At 40.8% G+C, this 17,183-nt stretch overlaps 4 protein-coding genes across 4 annotated transcripts; all 4 read right to left on the bottom strand.

Moving 5' to 3' along the window:
• Positions 1–435: 435 nt before the first annotated feature.
• On the bottom strand, positions 436–1,413 carry LOC131257619 (uncharacterized). Its single transcript, XM_058258399.1, has 2 exons — positions 1,046–1,413; positions 436–562 (listed from the first exon to the last, which is right to left on the bottom strand). The coding sequence occupies exons 1-2, from the start codon at positions 1,411–1,413 to the stop codon at positions 436–438; spliced, it is 495 nt and encodes a 164-aa protein (XP_058114382.1).
• A 103-nt stretch (positions 1,414–1,516) lies between these two features.
• On the bottom strand, positions 1,517–2,750 carry LOC131257321 (uncharacterized protein At2g29880-like). Its single transcript, XM_058258227.1, has 2 exons — positions 2,564–2,750; positions 1,517–2,478 (listed from the first exon to the last, which is right to left on the bottom strand). The coding sequence occupies exons 1-2, from the start codon at positions 2,645–2,647 to the stop codon at positions 1,840–1,842; spliced, it is 723 nt and encodes a 240-aa protein (XP_058114210.1). The 5' UTR covers positions 2,648–2,750; the 3' UTR covers positions 1,517–1,839.
• A 420-nt stretch (positions 2,751–3,170) lies between these two features.
• LOC131257618 (protein ALP1-like) lies at positions 3,171–4,619 on the bottom strand. Its single transcript, XM_058258398.1, has 3 exons — positions 4,128–4,619; positions 3,807–4,035; positions 3,171–3,713 (listed from the first exon to the last, which is right to left on the bottom strand). The coding sequence occupies exons 1-3, from the start codon at positions 4,617–4,619 to the stop codon at positions 3,223–3,225; spliced, it is 1,212 nt and encodes a 403-aa protein (XP_058114381.1). The 3' UTR covers positions 3,171–3,222.
• Positions 4,620–14,934: 10,315 nt separating this feature from the next.
• Positions 14,935–16,875, bottom strand: LOC131257617 (uncharacterized). The gene has a single exon (XM_058258397.1). It carries the CDS (start codon positions 16,873–16,875, stop codon positions 14,935–14,937), a length of 1,941 nt encoding a protein of 646 aa, XP_058114380.1.
• Between the last annotated feature and the right edge of the window lie 308 nt (positions 16,876–17,183).

The raw sequence follows: 17,183 nt of genomic DNA, 5'->3' as shown, positions 1-17,183 counted from the left end.
GTCCCTAATCCCATTGACTTCTTTGATCCTACGCCCATTACCTGTGCGTGTTTGGACGGTCAGGGTAATCCAGGGATTGCAACAATCCATCCACCTGTGCATGTTTGGACGGTCAGGTAATCCAGGGATTGCAACTATCCATCCTGTTTGGACAGACATGGGATTAGGCTTCAATCCCATTCATTCCAGGATAATACACCATAATAGGTTCCCATTTGATGGCAAAGAACTTCTGATTGAACAGTTGGGATTTCCTGGACCCCACCAAGTACAGACTAACGCAGAAAATTCAAGATTGGCAGATGATCCTGACTGTTCGATTTGAAGATTTGAATTAAAAACTTTGAACGGACAGTTGGGATTTCCCGGACCCGCCATGGCAGAAAATTCAGGATTGACAAATGGGCCTGACCGTTCGATTTGAATTTAAAAAATTTAAGTCACTTGGTGATTGGGAGGTTTGGATAGTTTGGTGGCACCTACTGGATGAACGGTTCGGATCCTTTTCACCTCTGACACGTATTCAGGAAAATCAGAGATGCTTGCTGTTAGCAATTTGCTACTACAGAAGTGAAAACAGAAAACCATTACTTGCTGGAGATTATGACCCGTGATCCGGAAAATAATAGTAAGTTGTTAAAGATCACCTCATGCCTTGTTACTCCTGCAGGGATTCCGTACGGCCTCCCCACTGTGGGCAGTAAAATAATTATCAGAATACTCCTGATTAATGGTTTCAACGGTGGAGATCATTATTCTATGTTGCGGACTAAGTTATGGTCCACATGATCAAAATTTCAGTGGTGCAAATCATTATTCCATCGATTCGCCTATTTGATGGTTTCCATCCAAAAAATAAGATGCAAAAAAATTGGTTGGTAAGTCTAAATAGAGTTAACTCAGTACGGTAGTATACTGAGTAAGTCAGTATGCTAAAAAAAATCCAGTAGAACCTAAAAAATCCATAAAGTGCGATACTCAATAGTACAACACCAATAATTTCTAAAATTTGAAAATTATAAGCAACGAAAAGAAAACAACCAACACGCCAACCAAAAGGGCCACGAGTTTCTCGCTGTCCGATAGCCCAAGATTGTCAGTCGACGTTGCCCTCTCCACCACAACCATGGTTGGTTGTGTCGTCTGTCGAATAGAGGAGGTGGTCGTGAGAGGGATGTCCACCTCAGCAGATGAAGCAGCAATCTGATGAATAGGATAATCTGTAATAGGTCTAGACGGTTCCCTAGCCTTTCCGAAATAACTTTCCCAGCATGCCACAGCCTCTTTCCAATTCTTGAAGGCCCTATGTCTGGCCCCACTGAATCCCTCCACTTCTACTCGTGCATCGTCCCATGTGAAGTATATACCAGGATGACGTCCAACGAGGACAACATAATACTTCTCTTTACCCATCTGCATTGAAATGTGAGGGTTAGTGATGACAAATGTTTCAAATTGTTGATTATGGTAGCAACTTGATGCTATGGAGAAACATAAGAAATCCAAATATGAATTATTTACCCTGAACAAGAATTGAAAAGGTCGTTATACGTACCATCCTCCAGTAAATCAAGTGTGTGCTCCGTTCCGGCTTAACGTGCATAATGCATGCATTTTGGTAGATATACGAAAAGACAAGTAACAAATAATCTGATATAGTCATAATCACAAAAGTCATAGTGGTAATGATAATCCCAGAAAATCAGCACATCAAAGTCCAAAGTAGCAGTTAAAAAAAAACGTCACTCAAAAAAAAAAAAACAAACCAAACACACCAACAGTAGAAAGTTATTACATGCCCAGTTTTAAAAACAGATTAAGACAACCATTCATTCAATGTCAGATAGGTCCAACACCTCCATCACCAAAGTGATCACGGAGTGTTTTCTTTAACCACTCCATTCGACGCTCGGGTCGGAGACTGACAAAGAACGACGCAAGTGACTTGTCCTTACTCAGGATCCGACCAACTTCAAGAAATTCAGAGCTGGTCAGGCCTTTCACCTCTTCTAGCACATCAAGAACCTTGCTTGTGCGATTGACCTCTTCGCCAAGCCCAAATTTCATCATCGAGTCGGCTACGGTCTGCAGAGAGGTCCCCAATACATCACAGGGACGAGGAAAACGCGAACGTTTCCGTGTACCTGTCCCTCCTCTGTTAACATCAGAATCAGAAGTGTGAGTGGGAGTACTGCGGGAGTCATGATGTCCCATCACAGGACTGTCCGATGGTAATGGAATGGTCCCTGTGGAGTCTGTTACATAATCCTCTGATAGGTCAATAGTATCATCCATATCATCAACCTCTCTCCATGATTCATTAAGATCTCGCTGAAGACGAGAAGATGATGCTGATGCAGCCATACTCCTACTGCCTTGCACATAGCGTCCGGTGGCCTGGTCAGATCCGCAAATTACTGCAAGGTCATCCATCCTTTCGATGCGTTTCCCTCGGAGTCGTTCGGCACGTGGGTGAGACTGCCATATGAATAAGTCAGTTGTAATTAAGGGCTAAAACTACGTAGAGATGTATGATGGGATTTTAAAAATCAGTAAAACTTACCCTAAGATACTCCTCCCAGACTTCATCTGGAGCCGTGACCACCATCCTCTCATTGTCCCAACCAAACCCACTCGCTGCTAGCATGTCTTTCACTGCATTATACTCTCTTTTATAATATCTCAACCGATTCGACACGTTTTGCCACTGGACGGCTACGTCAGTATGCTTCGTAACTTCTTCAGCCGTAATTTGGTATGCCTCCCGCTTGAAACCATTATCAGCTCTACGACCTAATACAACCTGTTCGATAAATGTGTCGAACAGAATCTAATCCATAGCAGTAGTCCATTTAATCTTTGCAGCTCTGGATAGAGGCTCCGCTAGAGATTTCACCGTCTTCCCACGCCGAGAACTTCGAGTGGGAACCGGCGGTGTTCTTATGGGTGATTGGGTCGGTGTTGATGTAACATTAAAGGAGTCTGTCATTTCACCTGAATACGGAGTATGTATGATATTTTACCAATGTCAATTATAATCGTCAAAACAACATCTATTAACATATACGCCAAAAAGGGATAAATTCATTGATCATTATCGATATACTATCATCCAACTAATGTAACTGGGTGACTATATTAGAGAAAATTTAAAGTTAAGTAAACTTGAAATACACTATCATCCAACTAATGTAATGTAAATGACACATGAAGTATCGACTATCAACTCCTACTATTGTGCTGAGCATCTGCCCACATTCTAGCTGCAATGTCATCGCGTACTCGATTCCAAGCATCTTTTTCACGCCGAGTTACTCGAATGGACCATTGACGCTCATCATTAGTTGATACCTCTACAGGTGTCGGGATAGCCACCCCATCGGCTGCAGATATACCAACGAAATCGCTGTCCAGTCGAGACTCATTTTCGGTACGTATATAATTGTGTAGGACACAACATGCTATCACAATTTGGACTTGTGTTTGAAATTCATACTGCATAGCGCTCTTCAATATGGGAAATCTGCCTTTCAAAACACCAAAACAACGCTCGATTGCATTGCGCAATTGTGCATGTCGATAATTAAACAGCTCCTTCATGTTTGCAGGCGCTCTCCCGGTTCGATACTCCTGTAAGTGATATCGAACGCCCCGGTATGGAGCCATGAAACCAGGTGAATGAGCGTATCCAGCGTCGACAACGTAATATTTTCCTACACATTCGAATCATAGTTCCCTTAAGTGAAAAATCGGATACAATCATAGTTATAAATTAGAGTGACACTGTTTTAACATATAAGCAGTACCGTTTGGGACAATCAAGGGATCATCTGATCGAGTCATTGCGTTGTGTAGCACCCTCGCATCCGAAGCAGAACCCTCCCAACCGGCCAATACATATGTAAATTTCATATCGAATGAACACGCTGCCAGGACATTTTGGGAGAGGACCCCTTTACGATTGCGAAAACTCGCCTGGTCAACCGCTAGAACATGTGCAGGAATGTGTGTTCCATCAATTGCACCAAGGCAATCCTAAACCATGCGAATTAATTATCATGAAAGGACCACACATTGAATTGAAGTGAAAATTACTAACTTGGATGACAGACCTATTGGAAAATTACCTGAAAGTAAGCAGACCAATTTAGATTTGTCTGGATCTCCAACGGCGTCTCTGTTCCGGCTGATTTAACTAAATCGGGGTATAGTGATACAATTGCTGTTAGAACACGGTGAAAGTGCCGACTGACAGTCTCTCCTGATCGAATAAATCTGTGACCTAAAACCCGGTTACGAACATTGTGTCCCAATGTGTGTAGAAAAATAACTACTTGTTCTTCAAGACTGACATTACGAGTATCACGGAGTCTTGTCTTCTCGCGTATCAGCGTACATAGTTCAAAAAATGAATCTCGATTCATCCTAAGTTGATCTAAACAATCTCCATCGCTAGCCCGAATAATAGAATTGATGAACTTCGCTCGCTCATCATCCCCATGACGCGCCGGTTGTTTGAACATGTAGTAGCGACAATATTCCCCAACAGCCTGTACACAAGCTGACACCGCTTGAGACATAATTACCCTCTTCATCTCATCCTCATCTGAAGAATCCATATGTTTGATGCCTATATTTTGTAGGGAGAATTTCAATATGTTTGGAATGCAATTGTACGAAGCAAAATTCAAAGCAGCCAGCTGCCTATCCTAGATCTTCCCATTTCCAAGAAGATCCCCAGCTCGATGCGATTTAGTATCAAGGTGTCCGTTCCTATATATATGTGTCCGTGCAGATTTAGGTTTGGAGGTGAGGAAACATCTGTTTAAAAAATGTTAGCAAGTATCAACAGTTAGAAAGCAGGAATGGGGCATGAGTCTAAAGCATGATTTGGAGTGGAAGTGCCACCTAGTTATAAGGATTATACAACTAATATTTGGAACTTACATGCACATAGCATAAGATGGGTAATGGTGGTTCTCAAAATGTCAAGTCTATTTGGACTAGTGGAAGGAATCCCAAAAGGTAGATCTGGAAAGAAAAATGTCACGTTGGAGCAAATTTGTGGAAAAGAATCATAAATAACCTTTTTGTTTTAGCATATGTGATTTCCATGGAAATACATAAAGGTCACTTCTGATGAAAAGCTCAGATCTGGTACAGTACCATGTTGCACCTACTTGTAGCGTGTAGATGATGAGCAACACTATACATGAGATGATTAAAATATGCAATATAAAAGAGCATGAGATGATTAAAATATGCAATATAAAAGGACATGAGATTGGTGTTAATCAAAGTAAAAGGACATGAGAAATATTGTTATAGGATAAGTGAGGACTATAGCAAATGAAAATAAAAACAATGAAACCATTCAAACACAAGTCTATAAATTCTAAGATATCAAGTAGATATCTCAAGCAAGATTCACATAACAACAATCAAACAGGCCAAAAATAAAAACTTTAGACCACTGCCCCCACTTCACCTACACCCATTTTACTTTTACATCCATCTCCATTTCTTCCCTTTCAGTGTGTGATCATTACCTGTCTTATTTATAAATTTGTACTAAGTCTGCTTGCATTGCAGTACTGTTCGAATAAGGAGAAAATGGTGGATAGCAGTAACTGGTTGTAGGTGATCATTTCTCCTGTCAAGTATTCATCCCAAGATGTAAACAGATTTTTATGATGTTCTGAAACCCTACATGTGTGTGTGCATGTACATCATGAATCACGTTCAGTAGCAGTCCTAGCCCAAAAATCAGACCTGCCAACTGGTTGTGTGTGCATGTACATCATGAATCACCTTAATGCTGCATGCCAGGTCAGCATATCTCACATTTTTTTCCTACATTTACATGAAAATATGAAAAGAATTCAATAGAGCTTAACATGCTACAGCATGAGTAATTCAACAGCCGTGAAGTTCTCCTAAAGTAAAACATGAGTGGCAACTTACAGACATGTAGGATAGAACAGCCATATACATGTGACAACCTCTCCCACTAAGTAGCAACATTTTAGTGATGTATTTACTCTGTATTGACCAACAGAGATATCATGAAAACTAATTACATTCTATCTGAAAATGCATTCTCAACTCAGCAATGCAAGAGGGTTCTACCCTTCAGATGATTTGGTTTGAAAATCAGGCAGGCCACACATGCTGGAACACAATGGATGGTTTAGTGAAAATTGCCAAAGACCCACATTGAATGCACACATGTGGCTCTCCAGATGACTGGACTATCCTGATTTATGGGCCCGATCAACTACATGGTGAAGCTCACCTGATCAACAGCTCATATATCCCATAGGCCAGGTGGTATGTATGGCCACATACAGAGGCACATGCAGCCTTAGCAAATAGTTTTGGATGATAGTTATGGGAACAAATACCATAACATGAGAAAAATCCTGACTTGTGTGTCATGAAGGAGATAGTTCTAATTTCATTAATAGCAGTCATCATAAATAGTTTTGCTGCTGAAGTTAGGTAGATAGGTAGCTAGATAGATAGAACGGTTACATCATTGTTATAGTCATGTAAACCAAGATCTGCTAATTAATTGGTCATACTACTATCAAAAGAAAAAAAAAAAATGAATGCATTGGCAAATATTGAGTTGATGAATTTGTGCCTGTGAAAGAGAATTCAAACAACCAAAAAGCAAAGCAAACCAAAACCAAAAAGAAAATTAAAAGTCAAAAGCACTCTTTCTGCCTAATCAACCATGCAAGAAATTTTTCCACATGTGAGCTATGCTAGAGCAGTCCTAATAAAATGAGATTGTCATCCAAACTCTTCAATTATTGGCCATCTGTGTATAGCTATAATCTGTATCTGAACAAATCAATGGTCATGTAGATTCTGTCCGCGTGATTAGAAGCCCCCATTCAAATTAACATTGATAGGATGAACAACAAATTTCAAGCATCCAAACAGACCCAAACCCCATTCGTTCATCAAAAATCCACATTACCAAGCTGCTTTTTGTTGCGTGAAGAAGCTTACCAGATCATGGATAGGATTTTGCCACATACAAGGACTGTGATGAACAACTTATATGATGGCCTTAGGGAAGTCCTGCTTGCTCTTCTGAAAAATACAGATACCCGAGAATGTGTTCTTGAGTATCTTGCAGAGTTGATCAAGAGGAATGCATCGAGGTCTCATATATAGGTGACTGCTTTCAGAGCTTGCTATTTTCAAGTTAAAATCCATATACACTGCAATGAACATTTTATATTGTACAAAATCTTTTTTTCTGTGGGAAATAAAAGTTTTCAAGTTTTTTTAACCTTGGATTAGGATGTAATTCACAGGTGGATCCACTATCTTGTGCAAGTTCTGGCATGTTTTTCAATTTTAGTGCAGTCATGCTTCAGCTGTGTGAGCCCTTTCTAGATGCAAATCTAACAAAAAGAGACAAAATTGACCCAAAGTATGTGTTTTATAATAGCCGGTTGGATTTAAGGTGAGGGTTCTTAGCTGAAATAGGTTTTTGCCAATTTTGTTCATATTATATTCACATTTCTCCTTGGTATTATAAGTTTCGCATCCTCCTGATTAGTGTTCATATGTATATGTATGTATATTAGAGGGTTGACAGACAGCTCTCCATGCATCATCCGAGGAGGTTGCAGCATGGATTGGCAAAGATAATTGTGAGAAAATTGATGGACTTAGTCATAGAAGTGATGAAGAGAATCGATTATTACAGTCTCAAGAAGCTACAAGCTCTGGCAATAGTACAAGTTCTGTTCTTTCTAAAGCCAAGCCACTTTCTAGTTGTGGTGTAAAGAATAAGTACCCATTTATTTGTGAATGTTTCTTCATGACTGCACGGGTGCTCAATTTGGGGCTTCTGAAAGCATTTTCAGACTTCAATCATCTAGATCAGGTAAGGATACAGGCTATGAACAAATGAAAAAAAGGTTAGGTGCTTTTTAGGGATGATTCTCCATTTTCTAAGATTAAATATTACCAGTCATAGTGTTCATGACTTGGAAAAAATCAGCCAAGTTTACTCGAATTGACTCAATTCGACAGACTTAATCTATATTTTAGCCCAATATATTGTATTGAGCTATGCTAGAGCAGTCCTAATAAAATGAGATTGTCACCCAAACTCTTCAATTATTGGCCATCTGTGTATAGCTATAATCTGTATCTGAACAAATCAATGGTCATGCAGATTCTCTCCGCGTGATTAGAAGCCCCCATTCAAATTAACATTGATGGGATGAACAACAAATTCCAAGCATCCAAACAGACCCAAACCCCTTTCATTCATCAAAAATCCACACTACCAAGCTGCTTTTTGTTGCGTGAAGAAGCTTACCAGATCATGGATAGGATTTTGCCACATACAAGGAACCCAAACAGTACCAAGTGTGGAACCCATCTACAAACCTAAAATGCATGGTTTGCATACAGGATTTATCTGCTTTTATACTTGGAGGATTTCTGTGTAATATCTGCTACGTACATTAACTGTCAATGAAACTCCACACAACCATCCATGAAATAATAAGTTTCCAAATGTTGCTTGTTAAATTGTTTGTGACATACACACTTGAGCATGGTTCTAGGATGCATGATGGAAGTGGTCCTCAACTAGATCCTTGGTTTGTACAATTAAATAAAATCAAAATTATTCATGGCAGGCACCTGTATCCCATTGTAAACAAGCAAATCAGTAAGTCTTTTCACAAATATCTTATAAGCGGTTGTTTCCACCACCCCGTCAATGTCACACACACTTGAGCATGATTCTAGGGTGCATGATGGAAGTGGTCCTTGAAATTGATCCCTGGATTGTTCAAGTAAATATGATATTCAAGGAATGCAACCATATTGTTCAAGTAAATTGATCCCTTGAAATTCTTCATTTCTTCTAGTAAAAGACATGGTGGCCTATTTCATTGGTCCTTCACTTCTTACCACAGGTAACAGTGGATTTCATGATGTAAGAGAAGAATCTTTACTCAAGAATTTAAAACAGGCTTTACCGGTAATATATGATCATAGCCAACATATATGCAAAGCCCAACTATTGCAAACAAGTCCAGAATGAAATTAAAGAGAAAGCTCAGCTCAATACCATTACATTAACATCCATTGACAGAATCAGACATGAATAGCAAATGCAATTAATCGGACAGAAATAAAGTAAGATAGTTGAAAGGAACATACCAGAGATCCTTATCAAATGCAAGGTTCGAGATCAATGACCTTCTATTCAGTAAAACCATGCTGCAAGTTAGCAACAAATTTACAAAAAAAAAAAAAAACTCAAAACATAAGGCGTCGAAGGACACTATGTAGTTGAATGAATCCAACTGTGTATATGTAGTTGGAATCCAATAGTATTGAAGAACTGAAAACACTACAGGCTATAGATAAATTCATTGATGGACATGGAGGATAACGTAGACTCCATGGACTGAAAAATGTGTGCAATCCGAAGTTGATCATCTTTACCCATGCTTCAGTTGAAATCTATAAGTTTTACATAAAAAATAACACAAGACTCCCAAAATCCAAATACCCCCATTTTCATGGTAATTCATGGTTTGAGACATCAATAGTCCAAAACCCCCAAAATCCCTAAGCCATGAGCAACGTCAAAATGAAATTTCCAAAAATTCTGCGCTAACAATAGCAGAATTAACGCAGAATCGGTGTAAACACAGGAAAACGATTGCAAATTACCCAACAACCCCATTTTTTGGGGGAGTAAATGGATTGAGAAAGCAACATGTTAAAAACCCCCAAAATCCAGTCATATTAGCAGCGAAATTTGAGATAATCCAATTTATTCATTGACCAAAGGAAGATTAAAGGAGAAAAAGAGTAAATATAATAGTGTATTTATCAGATCCCTGGCTAAAATCAAACATGCACAATAAAAATCCCCTAACCGGAAGCCATGGCAGAAAGCAGACAATAGCCATGCATCTCGAAGGGCAATCTTACGGGCTGCACATGAGGGTTTGACATACATGAGGGTTTCGAGAGGGAGGAAGAAGCTGTACCTCTGCCCTCAGCCCAACTATCAGACAATGATGGCAACGATGATGGAGGAACTCATGGCCATCGCGATCCACACTATACCTGAATTTATAGCCCCGTTTGGCCGCGAAAAATCACCTCCCGCCCTATCTCCCGCCATTACTCCCGCCCTGGCTCTCCAATCCCATCCCATAGTCCCAACGACCGACTGCATGCGGAGGGATTGGGATGGCCTCGAGACGCAATCCACCTCCAGAGTCGCCAATCCGAAGGGATTACCTAATCCCACGAAAAATCCCTCGCTTGTGGCTCCATTCCTATCCTATCGCGATCCCAAACGCGTCGTCTTTCATATGGGGCGGGATTCCACTCCGCAATCCATCCTAAGCCGTCCGTTACCGTTCGAATCCACCCGTCCAAACGGGCCCGTGAGAGCCTCCACAACATTAGCCTACCTCAAGGTGCAAGAAGTGGGAAGGGAATTGTGGTTAACTTCTTTATCATCCCTGAGCACACCTCTCATACCACATGGTCTCGATATGCCATGCAAGGAGCCAGTGAAATTCAATTTCCAAATCCCATCCAGAGACTGTTTCCAATGACTTTTGCACATATTGAGTATCTATCTATTTATTTAGCGACACCCCAATCAGCTGGGATAAAGCTTAGATGATGATGATGGTTTAGTTTGAGCTACAAGGCATCCTGAGCTTTGAGCTGTCAAATACCAATCTTTAGAATATCTGTCATTGCCACTCCGTAGCCTCAGCATGAGATGGGGCCCATTCGATTGCAATAGATTTGATCCCTTCACTGTCTTATGATAAATTTGTTAGGCAATGTGATACGACCTCCTATATTTTGACACAGGCATAGTATATTGTTTGTTCCAGTTTGTATTGTCATTGTATTCTGATACGAGCACCATACTATCATAGTTTCTTGTCTACAAATTTAGAATTCGTTATTTATTTTTATTTGATGATTTCCTCTGTTTGTTGTTTACAAGGCCATTTTATTGCTAATTATAAACCTTGTTTCTTTATTTATTGGGGAAAATACTAAGGTATATACATGTTACATTAAATTTTAATCATCACTTTCCTTTGGAATTTTAAAATAATTTTTCATGGTTTCTGCATTATGTGAATTAATAAAAGTTGAATATAATGTGGCATGTTGCATCAATCATGTATCGTATTCGTACTGCCCAAGGGGTGAGACAATATGTTCAGCCAGCAACCTTGCTTATTCATATCCATATCCTGGATATCTGTGGATAAAAGATTGTCTGTCTACCATATCTGTGTTCATATCAGTACCTGCAATTCGCCAGTCAATTGCAAAACAAAATGAAATGAGGGGGCTTAATACCTAGTTAGATCTTTTCTTTGATCATTACCTGGTATGAATAGGCGAAGGCTTGATCTGGCTTGGTTTGAGTTTTGTTCAATGCATTGAGTTTGTTTTTTCATCAATTCATGTAATTCGTGGCATCAATTTGCAGAGTTAAAAGAGACTCTATTTGCTCAATTCATGAATAATAAGTTGTGTAGTACACAAACTATAATAACAGTGCGTAAGTTACTATTTTTTTTGCCGGTCATCAATGACTCATTCATTGAGATTGCAATTGGGAAATATTTGGGCGGAAGACAAATTCACTTGGTTGCCAATCTGAGTAAAACATGCCAGCGAGCACATCACCTGAGGCAAAATTCTCGGTTTTCAGACAGCTTTCCGATGTCACCCTTCACTGGACATTAGATAATGTATTACATCCAAAATGGCCGTCAATGTAATTACATGTTTTTGAGTCTTCTTGGGAGTAAACGTCGACCCATTGTATAAATTCAAGTTCTACAACTCTACTGTTGATGGCATCCTCAGTAATCTTTTTAATTGATGGTTGTAATGGTCTGACCAGCATTCCTCTTACATGATAAAAGTTAGGTTGTGTAGTGCACAATCCATTCATGAGCAGCGTGTTTTTGAGAGCTGGGGTCGATGACGTGGATCAATGAGAAGTGACGGCATAGGATTTTGCTGTGCCTTAGACACAGATGATCCATTTGTCAAGCATGTGGAGCCCTGATTCTAAGCCCTTGGGCCAAAAATCAGTTAAATCCACAACTTTGGTGGGCCGCATATGGGGAATGCGTGACGCCACCATTGTATCTTCCATCATACCTATTAATCAGGTCTGACTCACCAATATAAAGGCAAGTTACAAAAATCAGCTTCATCCAAAATTTAGGCAGCACACGAAGTTGGGACTTGAGAGGTTAATTTCCGGCACAATTGCACATTGTTTCTATTGGTGTGTCCCATTTGAGTACTTCATGTGATGATTTTTATTTTTTATTACGAGGAAAGTAAGGGCCTGTTTGGGAGCGTGGATTTGGAACCCCTGGATTTGAAATGCGCCGAGCACTCTCCATTTAAAGTCGTTTGTAATTCAAAAGTAGCTATCAATAGTATATTTATAGGGGTTTGAATTTAATTAGTAAATCAATTTTAACACTTCTAATTAGCATACACATGTAATGTTTGACACTATGATTGTAATAAGCCCGTTGAAATATATACCTTGCTCGAAAATGATGAAATTCCAAATATCTGATGGGCCACAAGCACAAGATTACATCCAGTCATTAGCCAACAATTTTTAAGTGTTAATTTACATGGACAATGTTTGAAAGGCGCATACCATCATATTAAAGTAATTATAGTGATGCAATTGATAGTGGATTATTTTAAGATATCATCAGTGAGCATATGCCCAATATATTAATAGCCTAGTAACACATATATTACACATGTAACTCTTGAAAGGATTTTAGATGTAATTCAACTTTCCAGTAGTGTGGTCCACTGGAGCTTTGGATCTACTTCTTTTTTAGATATAAGCCCTAAAATGAGCTGAAAAAACAGATGAATAGCATGGATATAAAAAAAATACATTAGGGTGGACCACACAGGTCCAAGACATCACCACACCTAGGGGTGTACATGAATCGAGCTCGCTTGGTTAGCTCGCTCGACTTGACTCGAAAAAGCTTGATTTGACTCGGTTCGAAGCTGAGTTCAAGCCGAGTCGAGTTGATTTTTTTAGCTCGAAAATGAGTTCGAGCTGGCCCCAGCTCGGCTCGACTCGAATCGAACCCAACTCGAATCAAACTTGGATCGAACCAGTTCTGTGACTCAGTTACTTAGATATTGATGTTGTTCACCAAGTGTTTGATGAAATGACTCAGAGAAGTGTGGCTGGTGGCAAGGAAGGTATGTATATGAAACCAACACCCTTTTTGTCTTGATTTTTATGTTGCTTAGAAGGTGCTTAGAAGGTATTTGATAAAATACATGTAAAACCACTGCTACTATCTCAAATACAATGAGATTTTGGAAGGTACAGTGCAAGTGTTTGTGAAAATGCTACAATGGAGAACTCGGCTCGATCTTGGCTCGAAGTCGGCTCGAACTGGTCCGAGCTGCTGAATGAACCGAACCGAGCTGGCCAGTTAGGCTCGAGGACCCAGCCGAGCCAAGTTCGAGCTGAAGCCAGCTCGACTCGGTTTGACTCGATGTACACCCCTAACCACACCACAGCTAGGGTGTTGTGGCCAATACAACCTAATTTGTGTCCCTCTTTGTAACTGGGTCTACCTCAACAGAGCGGATTAGGTTTGACCCCGGCCTCACCCAAGCTAGTATCACCCTTACCGTTGGGTTACCGTGAGGCCCACATTGATGTATGTATTATGTATCCACACCGTCCATCCGTTTATCCAGATCTTTTTAGGTAATTATCACAAAAATGAAGTAGATCCAATTATTATCAAGTGGACCATTCCATAAGAATCAATGGTGATTAACCATCCTACCATTAACAACTTCTTAGACCGCACCTTAATGTTTCATTAGTGTTTATTTATCATCCAATCCATTGATAAGATCACATAAGCCTGTATAAAGGGAAAAAAGCAATATCAACTTAATACAACTTTTGTGCCCCATTAATAGTAAATCACCACTGCTTATGTATGGTTCACCTCATAATTGAATCTGCTTCATTTTATTACATAATCCAGAACTTTTGTTTGCCTCAAACAGATATTTAATGTTTGCTTGCATTGTTATTGTGCCATGTCATCATTGATTGCTGCATTAAACGGGAAACGGATTGGCTACTCCCCCTGCCACCAGCCCGGTGGCTGGTGGTCGGTGTTCTGTGGGCCCCACCATGATGTGTGTTTCATCCATATCGTTCATCCATTTTTATAGATCATTTTAGTGCTTGATCCAAAAAATGAGAGGGATAAAAGTCTCAGGTGGCACAGGAAAATAATAGTGATTGGATATCTACCATTAAAATCCTCCTAAGGCCCACCGTACTGTTTATTTGACATCCAATCTGTTGGTTAGGTCTTACAGACCCAGATGAAGGGAAAAAAACAAAAATCAGCTTGATCGAAAACTTTTAGGCCCCCAAAAAGTTTGTAATAGTCAACATTCAATCAACACTGTTTCCCGTAATGTGGTCCACTTGAGAATGGGACATAACTCATTTTTGGTTTCATATAATAAAATGATCTCTTCTGATCTATAAAAATAGATGAACAGCATGGATGAAACACATACATCATGGTGGGGCCCACAGATCACCGACCAACAGCCATTAGCCAGTGGCAGGGGAGTAGCCAATGCGATTCCTATTAAATGCAGATAGTGATGATGTGGCCCAATCACAATATATACAAACAGGAAATCATTATTCGATCCCAACTCTTTATTATATAATTTCCTAAAATTATATGGAAAAACGAATGGACAGTGCAGATAAATGATAAATACATTAAGGTGCGCCCCACAGTAAGGGCTTCACCGTGTTGGGTGAGGCCAGGGTATCACCTAATCCGCACTCGCTTGAGGATCGTTAAACTCAACCCTGTACTGGTGAGCCAGACCAAGGTGAGCTTTCAAAAGCCAAACGGTAGTGAGAAATTCCCCTCCCCAAGCCAGCCGTTGAGCGTGGTCCTTGCCACTGCAGTGGTTCGCACCAGAACACAGTAGCTCCACCCAAACTCTGCTTATATTCACCCACGCAAAAATCTCAGGCTGATTTAACAGCTTATGGGCAACCAAACACGCATTCTTCAGCAGATCATCGGACCGTTCGATCTTTCTACGATCCGTAAGACTATGCTTTTCAAGCAGCTTCCGGCAAAGGCTCTTGTCGTCCTTCAAATCGCCCTCCTCGATGAACTTATTAATCAGTTGGCATACATCCTTCCACCTGCTCTCCGCAATCCCCTCCGTCGATGAGATCATGGTGGGATGTATGACTAGAAGATAAAGCATGTAATCTGACACCAGCTTGCTGACATCTCGATGTAGGGATTTACAGTCTCTCGAGTGGTAACAGATATCTGTAGCGATATGCCATATCAGAATCCTCTCTTCCAAATCAACGTTGAAAAACCAGTCCGGCATCCGGTCGGGGGTACCTTCTTCGATGGCCCAGTTCCATCTGTATTTGAACATTTCCTTGATTTTGTTTAAGCTGTTCTCAGCTTTCGACTTATTCAGTAAATCGTTGAAGATGAAGGATTTGATATTGGTTGAGACAGGCACGTTCTTAATAAAATTGCATTTGAACTGCAGCCACGTCACAACCTCATCAATAAAATTGCATTTGAAATGCAGGCACGTCGACGAGTGCCTGCGTAGGCAATAGCTTATCAGATTGCATTGGGACATGGATGCGTGATGCCTCAGTGGAAAATCAGGGTGTAATTTTGCAAACATCTGGTCGGCAAGGCAGCAAAGCTTTCGATTTTCGGAAAAGTGGACTAACCAGTTAGATCGGATGAGGTGAAAAAGGTCAATAAGGTCAATTGTCAAGGCCCCAATGAAGAGAATATAGGTAATGAACCTGTCGACAAGATGGGATCTGCGCTTGTCGAAGAGGATGAAGAGAAGAAGGGCGATGAGGATGAAAGAGAAGCAGATGAGCCGGAAGAAGTAGCCGATGTAGTTGTGGATCACCGTCGCCTTAGTGTAGAGCATGTCGAAGAGCAATCCCAGCTCGACCTCGATTATTCCAAAGGCGTCTTCGGGGTGTAGGATCATGAAGTAGGAGCGGCTTTGGTCTCGATTCTCGAAGCTGAGGGGAGAGTCGACGATGAGACGACTGTAGGTAGTGAGGAATCTATGAGCTGACTGCACTGCTTCGATACTGTTGATTCTCCCTCGGACGGGTTCTGGCAAGAAGCCACTGCTGTTTGATGTTTTTGATTCTTTGCCTATTGATCGGCGAAAAACACCACTGCTTGCCAAGTAGAGAGAGCAGGTGCGTTGGATGTACCGTATTATCCCCACCGTGAAAATGATGAGGGTTGGGATGAGGAAGTGATTGTTGGGGAGAGTACGGATAAAGACGTAAACGGTGCCGATAAGATTGATTATGAGTGCGAGGAGGTGGCGTAGCCATAGTTCGTTGTCTTCAAGGGCGAGGGCAGTTATGGTGTCGGGTCCACCTAGGTGGATTAGAAGGAAAGGGGACCAGAAAACGATGAGTTCATTGGCGTTGTTGATGTTGGTGCAGTGGCTATTATTGCAGTCTGGGCTACTGGTTATGCTATCGGAGAGGATTCCTAGGGCGAAAGCAGCGACCCAATCGGCTAGCAAGTAGGAGGCCCAGATGAATGGGCGGATCCATTTGGCTGACTTTCGTCTTCTGAAAGGTGCAGAGATGGTGAGGAAGATTTGCAGAAAGAGGCTGCAGAGGACTAATATCCTTAGCTCCCATTCACTCCACAGCTTCTTTTGTTTTTCTGAGAAGTCCAGCATTCTGTTTGTTTTCTGGATCGGATGAAGAGACGCGTCATAGTGCAAGCGGACGCGGTTTGGCTTAGTTACCTTAACAGCGGACGCGGATTAGCTACTTACAGGTTGGGCAGCGAATCTCACTACTGAAGTGACGTTATCAAGTTCAGTGAGCCTTACCCGATGTATGTTTTGTATCATACCGTCCATCCGTTTGGAGAGATAATATTAAAGCATGAGACGGAATGAGTCAAGTACAAAGCTCCAGTGGACCCCACCACATAAAAGAGTGGGGAGAGTGATGCCTACCATTAAAAACTTCAAAGGGCCAC

This window comes from Magnolia sinica, chromosome 10 (assembly GCF_029962835.1).
Source record: "Magnolia sinica isolate HGM2019 chromosome 10, MsV1, whole genome shotgun sequence".
NCBI lineage: Eukaryota > Viridiplantae > Streptophyta > Magnoliopsida > Magnoliales > Magnoliaceae > Magnolia > Magnolia sinica.
This window is presented reverse-complemented; position numbering and strand designations above follow the sequence as displayed.